We start from the raw sequence: 10,247 nt of genomic DNA, 5'->3' as shown, positions 1-10,247 counted from the left end.
TGGGAGTGTTTTTAGTTTCTTGCAAATGTGAATGAAATTTGTTGATTAGATGTGATGAATAGTACTTTAATTGATTTCAATACTTGTAAATACTCTATACTTTTGATGTTTGTGATTGGTTTTGTGGTAGGTTGTTGTGTTGGAGTAAGCGGGTGGCTTGCATGGTGTTATAAGGTGGATTATACTAATATTAGGAGTGTTTAAGTATTAATATAGACTTATGCATTCATGAATGAGATGGAACTTTATCTAAGTAGCTTATAGACTTAGATGCTAGAATACATTATGCATGAGTTGTCCTTATTTTACTAAAGTAGCGTTCACTTTGCAATTGTAGTCGAACATGGATAAAAGTTGGATGACAATTGGTAAGACACCTAATGACAGATTAAGTCATCCATATATTGAAGGGGTCAATGCATTTATTACTTTTGCAAGAGTGGTTGTGGACTGTAGTGTTAATATTCCATGCCCGTGTATTCACTGTGTGAATTGCTATCGACAATCTCTTCAAACTGTGCGTATACATTTGCTTCATCGTGGGATTATGCAATCTTACATTAATTGGTATAATCATGGAGAACCTTGTGTATTAAATGAGGACATTCATGATAATGAAATGTCGGATGGTGATCATATGGATGGTATCGATGCCTTGGTAGGTGACCGAATTAGAGGGGAACCAAGAAATGCAATCGAAGATGAGGAAGTGTGTAATTTTGACAAACTTGAGGAAGATGCAAAGCGTGAGTTGTATCCAGGTTGCACTGATTATAGTATCTTGAAGTTTGTTATTGGGATGTTGAATGTAAAGGTAATGACCGACTTGAGTAATAAGGGACTTGATATGATGCTAGAATTGCTGACAAAGGTTTTACCGAAAGGTAACTTGGTTCCAAGGTCAACTTATGAAGCAAAGAAGATATTACGTGACTTGGGCATGTTATACGAGCATATAGATGCATGCAAAAATGATTGTGCACTATTTTGGATGGAAAATAAAAACCTTGATAAATGTCCGGTGTGTGAGGCGCCTAGGTACAAGGATACACGTGCCCAAGGTAAAAAGATTCCTCATAAGGTATTGCGCTACTTCCCGTTGACACCGAGACTGAGGAGATTGTACATGTCAGGCCAAAGAGCTAAGTACATGAGATGGTATATAGACAAACGTGTGGACGATGGGATAATGAGGCATTCAGCTGATAGTGAGGAGTGGAAGGAGTTTGATTTGCAATATCCTGATTTCGCCCTCGAACCTCGCAATGTAAGGTTGGGGTTGGCTACAGATAGATTTAACCCTTTTGGGAATATGAACTACAACTATAGTATGTGGCCTGTCATACTTTTTCCCTATAACCTACCGCCTTGGTTGGTTATGAAGGAGCCATATTTTATGTTGTCATTGTTTATTCCTGGTCCTCATCAACCGGGAAATGAGATTGATATTTACTTGAAACCATTGGTTGACAAGTTGAAGGAGTTATGGGAAGACGGTGTAGAAACTTATGATGCTTATAGAAAAGAGCATTTTCAGATGCGTGCAACTTTGTTGTGGACAATACATGACTATCCTGGATTTGGTAACGTGTCTGGGTGGAGGACAAAGGGTTATCATTCTTGTTACACCTGCAACGATGAACCATATTCAGAAGGTTTGGAAAGTAAAATTGGATTCATTAACCATCGAGTTTATTTGCCTATGGAATATCGTTGGAGACATAGTCGGTTACATAATGGTTTATCAGAGAAACGGAAGAGATCTTTAGAGTTACAAGTGGAAAAGATACAAGAACAGCTAGATAGAATGCCAAATATAATTTTAGGAAAACATCCAAGTAACAAGAAGAGACAACTCATTGGGGAGCCAAATTAGTCAAAGGAAAGTATTTTGTACAAGCTTCCATACTGGAAAAATAAGAAGCTTAAGCACAACATTGATGTCATGCATGTGGAGAAGAACATTAGTAAGATTACTTATGGTACTTTGTTGGGCATTGAGGGGAAAAACAAGGACACTGACAAGGCATGGATAGACTTGCAAAATATGAACTTTAGGCACACGTTGCATTTGAAACAACGTCCTGATGGATCATATGACAAGCCTCGGGCTTCCTTTTCATTAAGCCCAAATGAAAGGGATGGTTTCTATGACTTTTTGAAATCAGTCAAGTTTCCAGATGGCTATGCAGCCAACATATCAAGGTCAGTGAATGCAAAAAATGGTAGATTATCTGGTTTGAAAAGCCATGATTGTCATATGCTACTACAACGAATTCTTCTGATTGGATTGCAAGGATTTGCACATAAAGACATTAGTCTTGTATTGTTTGAGTTAGGCAGCTTCTTCCAAGACTTATGCCCAAGGACCCTAAAAAGAAGTGAATTGGAGAAACTAGAAGAACGTATAGTTCTTATACTATGCAAGCTTGAGAGGTTCTTTCCTCCAGTATTCTTTGATGTTATGGTCCACCTTGCTGTTCACTTGCCTCGAGAAGCAATTCTAGGAGGCCCAGTACAATATCGGTGGATGTACCCAATTGAAAGGTAATTAGATCACTTAATACATCCATCAATTACATCTTTCCCATGTGGTATAAAATTACATAATGTGCGTATTTTTTCCTCGTAGGTACCTTGGAAAATTGAAAAGATACGTTTCCAACCGAGCTCGACCAGAAGGTTCGATTACAGAGGCTTACATTCTCAAAGAATGTATTAACAATTGGTCTTTGTATATTGATGGGATCGAAACTGTGCATAATCGAAAAGAAAGAAATGAAGATTTTGGTGAATCTAGCGAAGGATTGATAGTTTTTTCACAGACTGCCAGACCTACAAGTGGTAGGCGGAATGATGGCAACTTGTCTCGTGCATTGCTTGATACTGCTCATTGGTACTTGTTGTACAATAGTCCTAAGTTAGAGCCTTATTTAAAGTATGTGATTTCATATGCATGTGTTGTTTGATTAAGTTTCGAATATTATCTGCAATGCTTAGCTAAAAATAAATCACCTTATTTTTAATAGTGAACACAAAAGCACATTGCATAATCCTACTGGTGAAGCCATAACTCAAATCCAACGACAAGAGTTTCCCAAGTGGTTCAAAGAACATGTAAGACATTTGAAACTTAATCACACACTAATAAAAATTAAACATTTAAATAGTTTTGTCATTGCTTATTACTAATTAATATCACTTGCTGTATGTCATTATTGATGAATAGATTGAAAGTTAGCGAGTCACCAGAAGCAACTAAACAGTTATGGTCATTAGCAAATGGTCTTAAGCCACATGTAAAGGAGTACACAGTTTGTATGGTTAATGGTGTAAAGTTTCATACAAGGGACCTAGACAATCGTCGTGTAACCCAAAACAGTGGTGTATGTACCAAAAGGGACCATGAGGGAAAAATGTACGACTTCTATAGTTATGTGTGCAAAATTTGGGAATTGGAGTATGTGTTTCGCCATAAAGTTGTTTTGTTCCAGTGTGAATGGTACAATACTAGTACCAATGGTCGAAGGAGAACGATAAGAACCGATGCACACTACACAAGCATTGATGTTACAAGTCGGTGGTATGAAAATATCCCTTTTATACTTCCTAGTCAAGCGAGACAAGTTTTCTACCTTCAAGATACCAAATTGGGTGAACCTTGGAAAATTGGGCAATCCATCCAACATAGGGGAGTGTCTGATGTCCCGGAAGTCAGGGGTGGAGAATCCAATGATAATACAGAAGATAGTGACGCATTTCAACAAGAAGCGATTGTTGATGTTGTCTCTGTCAATGTTGAGGACAATATTATTGAGTATTGTATGGGTGATGTTGAAACTGAGGTTGTTCTTGAAGGTGGAACTTCAGGAGATGCTAATCAAAATGAAGTGCATGATATACCTGATGTTGATCTTGATATGGATTATGATATGTAGAGTTCATAATAATTGTCTTAAATGCAGTGTGTTTGTCTTAAAGTTTTATGCTTGTCTAAGTACCAACTGTTTTAAAGTTTTGTACTTATCTTGAACTTGATATGGATATTGATGTGGTCATTTTTTGTGTTGAGGTTTTAGCAATTGTGTTCAAATTTAGCACTTGTGAATTGTTTGATATGGATAATGGTGTGGACTATGATATGTAAAGTTAGTAGTAATTGTTATTGAGATGTTTTATACTTATCTTGAACTTGATATGGATATTGATGTGGTCATTTTTTGTGTTGAGTTAGTAGCAATTGTATTCAAATTTTGCACTTGTGAATTGCATGATATGGATAATGGTGTAGACTATGATGTTAAGTTAGTAGCAATTATACTTATCTTTCATGTCAATACATTGTTTCAAAAAATGCCCAAAAAGGCCAAATACGCTCATAATATACCAAGGTATGAGATGGCAAGAATGGATAGAATGAGGCAAAACCAAGAGAGAATTGATGCTTTGGGATTGAAGCACATCTCAACTTCTCTAAATGATTCTGCTCAGTCCAATTGTGCAAAAGGGAAAAGAAGTAGAGCTAGTGTTATGGTAGATGATGATTATGTATCACCTATTGGTGACGATGACAATGATGATGAGTCATCTAATTCTATAATTCATAAGGTACAATAGATGTTCCATAGGGTACAATAGATGATAATAACTTTGTTGTTCCATTATTTGTAATGACTTTGTTGTTCCATTATATGTATGTTTGTTAGTTACAGATGGCACCAGGATGGCTTACACGCTCGCGAGGTGAGGCATCTATTCTGGTGGTCCAATCTACAGTTCAATCTACGGAAATACCTCTTGAGGCAAATCCTCTTGCCCAAAGTTCTTCTAGTGCAGGGGGCGTAGGCTACCAACGCATTAACTAGCACGACTGGTAATTACATAGAGATTATACTTCAATTAATTTACTATTGAGATTATACTACACTTAATTTAACATTGATAATGTTTAAATAGGATCGGCTAGTAGAATTACCCGTGGAACAACACGAGGTATAGCAGTACAGGCACTTGTTGAAAAAAGTGGAAAGCTGCCAGTACGTATAGCTCAGAGTATGATGCTCCTGTTGGGAAGAATGCGTGCAAGCTTGTCAATCAAATTGGCGCACAAGTGCGAAGTAATTTGTCTAATTACAATGTGAAAAATTGGAAAAGTGTTGATGTTGCTACTAGAGATGTGGTACTTCAAAATATAGCGGTAAATTTACATTGATAACGTCTAACTCGTCTTTGTTTTCACTAAGCATATTAAATTCATATAATAATATTTTTATAATACATATACACTTCATTTTACTAGATTAGTTTGAGCTATAAGGAGATTCCAACTTCGTAACGAAAGCATTAAATACAAAATGTGAAAGATTATTGAGTTGCAACTTCAACAAGTTGCATCAAACTTATAAAAAGCTTGTAAAATCTCATGGTGCTGACTATGCAAGAAGCCACCCGCCAAAGAATGCCACACTTGAGCAGTGGACTGGACTCATTGATGGGAAATGGACTAATAAGGATTGGCTGGTACATTATTTATGTGTATATTTTTATTATCCAATGTTTACTATATTATGTTGTCAAATGATTAACTTAATACTTAGATGAAGTAAATGTATACTGTTTTATTCATGATTTAATAAGTATGGTGAATGTTCTTTATTAGGAAAAATAAAAAAAGAACTCTGAAAATAGGAAAAAAACTTCAGGCAAACATAGATGCAGGACAAAGGCACTTGCTATTAGGGTGGATGAGGAGGTGCATGTTTTTTTTTATTTTCTTAAACCTCAACATATTACATGTTGTGATTAATTAACTATATTTATCTAACCCTCGAATGTTAATTAATCAGACAAATAATAATGGCGGTCAAGTTCCTGAATTATCAAAAATCTTCAAAGATGTTCATTTCAATCCAAATACAAATATGTGGATACACCATGAGGATGAAGTGACATATGTATGTGTATCATTCCATCCCTATCATGTTTGTAAAGCTATAACATATGTTGTATTAATGTTGTGATTGTTCATTTCTTTCTCTCTTTCAAATGATAGGAAACTATTCTCAAAGTGCAAGAGGATCATTGTCAAGAACCTAATGCAATTCCCCTTACACAAGAAGAGATCTCAAACTTGGTTTTTAAGAAGAAGTCCAATATTGTAAAAGGACTTGGCATTGTTAGAAATATTTCTTATAACATAGTTAATGTTTTTATTTTACAATTTTAATGTAGTATTGTTTTTATATTTATGCAGATTTCTTATTGGTGGCTTTTAGGGGATTTATTTTTGGCATTACTTGAAGACATATGAGGACATCTTTCATTAGTTCTAATTATATTATGCTACACATTTTGTATTGTTATAAAACATCTTGAGTTATTGTATGTGTTGCAAACAATTATTGTATGGAAGGAGTTTGAATTTGATACTTCTTTTATTTTTTACTTGTGGAATGTATAGATCTTTTTTTATAAATGTGTTGTTTAAATAAATGTGTTATTCAAATTTGAGGTTTTAATAATGTAATGACAGGTTACAGGTTAATATCAAAGCTATGCAAAAAATAAAAACAGAAAAAAAAAAAGTTTTAGCGACGAATTTTTTCGTCACAAATATGGCAACAAAAAATTGTTTTAGTGACAAAATATTTCGTCGCTAAATGTAGCAAAATTTTGTAAGAAATGGTTTTAGTGACGAAAATTTTCGTCACTATATGTGCATGGATTTTCTTAAAAATAGTTTTAGTGACGAATTTTTTCGACGCTATATGTATCCTAAAATAGTTTTAGTGACGAAATTGTTCGTCACTAAATATGATTTAATAAACTGAAGTGTTTTTAGTGACGAAATATTTTTGTCACTGAATAGTGTTTTTAGCGAGGAAAACATTTAGCGACGAAACGTTTCGTTGCTAAAAGTTTTTTTTTTTTAAACAAATCGGACTTTTAGTGACGAAAATTTTCGTCGCTAAAGGTTCTTAGTGACGAAAAATTGAACTTTTAGTGACGAATTTCTTCCTCACTAGAAATACATTTTGTTGTAGTGACAAGTCAAGACAATTTAGCAAGCTTCTACTAACACGTGTATTCCTTCTGATGGCCAAATCACATTGTACATGTACAATTGTATCAAGAGTAGCAAAGAATTGCATGTTGTGTGTGAAACTTTTGCAAGTAAGCATAAGTGTCTCAAAATGAAAAAATAACAATATAAGAGAATCATAAAAACTCACACACAATCATAACCGTTTGGTGGAGACTACTGTTAGGACATATGTGAATCATGTTAAGAACATATGTCATTTAGAATTGGTTAATCTTTTGACAAAATGCACTTTACTTGTAATTGGGTAGATGTAGGATGTTTAAGTCTTTAAAGCTCTGTTTGTTTTGCTGGAAAACTTTCTATAAAGATAGTTTTCCACATTTTTCAGTGTTTGGTAGCACAAAAAAAAATGGTCAACGGAAAACTATCTTTAGTCAATAGAAAATCCTAATAAAAATAAAGCTTGTTTTTTATAGGTTGATTTCCACAAAAAAAAATTGGAAAACAATCTCTCTCTCACAGTACGCCCTCTCACTCTTTCTCTCTTCCCTTTTCTTTTTCTTTCCTCACACCCTCACTGTCACTAACTCTGGTCTCTCCTCTTCCATAGATCTCTCTCCCTCACTCTCTCTCCATATTTCTCTTCCCCTTTATAACACAGTTCTCTGAGTAAATTTTTTTCTCTTATTGCTCAATAATTATTTCATTCCTCTCTGCCAACTTGCAAAAGAGAACATATTGGCAGCAGTAATTATTTCATTCCTCTCTACCAAAATCCCAATTCTTTACTTTGAATTTCAAACTTGATTTTATTTTTTTCTCTAAGAAATTTTTGGTTCGATGGATTCCAGGTAGAAGTTTTTTTTTGCACATAAAAGTGCTAAAAAAATAAATATATAAAATATAAAAAAGAAGAATGAATGAATGAAGTAAAAGATGAAAATTTTAAATACAGTGCCTATATGGCTCTAAATTGCTTTTACATAGGATAATCTTTTTCGTTGATAGACAAATTATGCAAATACTATGTAGTGATGATATATTATGTAGATACATTATATGAATACATAATTTTGAGTAATATTAAAGACTTGTGGTTGACCAAAGTAGATAATTAGTATACCGGCAAAAAAAGTAGACAATTAAAAGTTATTGTTATTTGTACTTATTAAAGATGTATTCCCTTGTAAATTTTATGTATATAGACAAATGGTTTATATATATATATATATATATATATATATATATATATCTGTGTGTGTGTGTGTGTGGACATTTCTATCCATATATATGAGCAAGATGAGTGGTAGAGATCATGAAAATTTGACAACTAATTTTGATTGTATCTATTGTCAAAGTTTTAGTATGAAAACCAAATTCATTCTTGGTTTTTTTATATTATTTATATTGATTACATTAGTTGGTTTACATAATACACATGTTTTAAATTACACAAGAAATATAAAAAATAAAAATAAAAATTTGCATACCAAACACCAAAAAACATTTTCAAGCTCATTTTTAAGGTTGTTACCAAACACTGGAAAATGATATAGTTTTCCAAAAAATTCTCTTTGGAAAAGGAATCATTTTCCAGAAAACGTTGATGCTGAAACAAAGCGTAAGAAACATGTTGTTCAAGTCAAGAGTTAAAGCCATGCAAATCTGTTCAAGAAACAAGTGAAGAAGTGTTGTATTTTAAAGCTCGACAGCTAGCTCAACAGACTGCATCTATTGAGGTTTAAAAGGCAATTGTAGTCCAATGCTCGACAGCTGCTCGACAGATAACCTATCTGTCGAGATTTACAAAAATTAGTTTTTCAGATCTGATTTTACGCATATCCATGTGTATGTATTTAGGCTTTCTTTTCTCACAACCCTAGACATATATAAGGATTATTTTAAGGGCCGTCTCACTTGATACAAAGGTGATTGCACTTGTTGTTGCAAGCATATTGTGACCGGAAACAATTTGCCCTAGTTCATCTTTCTTTTGAAAAACTGTTGCGTTTGTATGCCATAGGTTTTTGTAACCAAGGAGCTTCATGATCTTCATCGTGTTGATGAACTGAAGAATTTCGCAGCCAACATCCTTCTCAAGTTGGTGGTTAGTCACGTACTTTGATCCGTGTATCGATTGTTTAGTCATGTACTGGGAGTCGTGCATTGAAAAGGAGAGATTGTCACTACAGAACAAGTCCAATTGTGTATTACGGTAATGGTTCAACTGTAAGTTGGTATGAGGTACTGGGATTCCTTTACTTGTAACCGCTTGTTGTGATAATTGTGGATTCTCGGGAGTGGTAACCTTAAAATCACCTTATGGGGTTTTTGCCTTGATGGTTTTCCCCATTCATAAATAAATCACCGTGTCAACTTTATTTTCCACTGCATTTAACTTAGTTGGTGATTTGTTTGTAATACCACGTGTATTGCATGTTAATTGACTTAATTAGTTCACTTGGCTAATTAATTGGTTAATTATCACAAGGGGTCAATACATTCTTGGCCTATCAACTATCATCTTTAAGGTACATCCTATAACTCCCACATCTCCTAGAAACACGCTTGCAATCATGTTTTAAAGCATTTTAATTCTTTTTTCTTTTTCTTTTTGTTTATTTTTCTTTTAAGCACAATAAAGAATATCATGCATGGGTATATAAGATAGAGAAAAGAATATACCATTTTTTTTTTATTATTCAAACACCCTTTTCTTTATATGCAAGTGCCACACCACAGGTTTTATGAATTGTACACTGGTGTTGATGATTGACGAGTTTTAGTGGTGAGATGGTTATTTATGCATTTATCTTAGGATTTTTTTAGTCCTTCCCATCAAAATTAGTGATATAGATATGAGTAAGAATGATAACCTATATATACAAATCACACAATGAACCACAAAGCTCACAATGCTCAGTTGTGCATGAATATGTTCATCCAAGCTACAAATGATACAAAGTTATGAAACCTTGTTTCAATGGCCATTCAAGGTATAAATTAGTATACACAAACACACACTGTTTTTTTTTTCATTTTTTCTTTTTTTTTTTCATAAAAGCAATAAACAAACAAAACAACCTAATGCAATAAAAAGCTAGACTGACTCACTATACAAAAATAAACACACAAACATAGGCAAGAAAAGATTAATGAAGAATCACTGGGAGGGATCTTTTTCCTTCCACACAGGGGGTTT

At 33.9% G+C, this 10,247-nt stretch overlaps 1 protein-coding gene across 1 annotated transcript; it reads left to right on the top strand.

Annotated features, from left to right (window-relative positions):
* Positions 1 to 343: 343 nt before the first annotated feature.
* Positions 344 to 1,876, top strand: LOC142616897 (uncharacterized). The gene has a single exon (XM_075789651.1). It carries the CDS (start codon positions 344 to 346, stop codon positions 1,874 to 1,876), a length of 1,533 nt encoding a protein of 510 aa, XP_075645766.1.
* Positions 1,877 to 10,247: the final 8,371 nt, after the last annotated feature.

Source organism: Castanea sativa, chromosome 11, assembly GCF_040712315.1.
Source record: "Castanea sativa cultivar Marrone di Chiusa Pesio chromosome 11, ASM4071231v1".
NCBI classification, from domain to species: Eukaryota; Viridiplantae; Streptophyta; class Magnoliopsida; order Fagales; family Fagaceae; genus Castanea; species Castanea sativa.
This window is presented reverse-complemented; position numbering and strand designations above follow the sequence as displayed.

What these genes read in the sequence shown, in the direction of transcription:
- LOC142616897 (XM_075789651.1), top strand. Translation starts at nt 344, where the DNA reads ATGGATAAAAGTTGGATGACAATTGGTAAGACACCTAATGACAGATTA.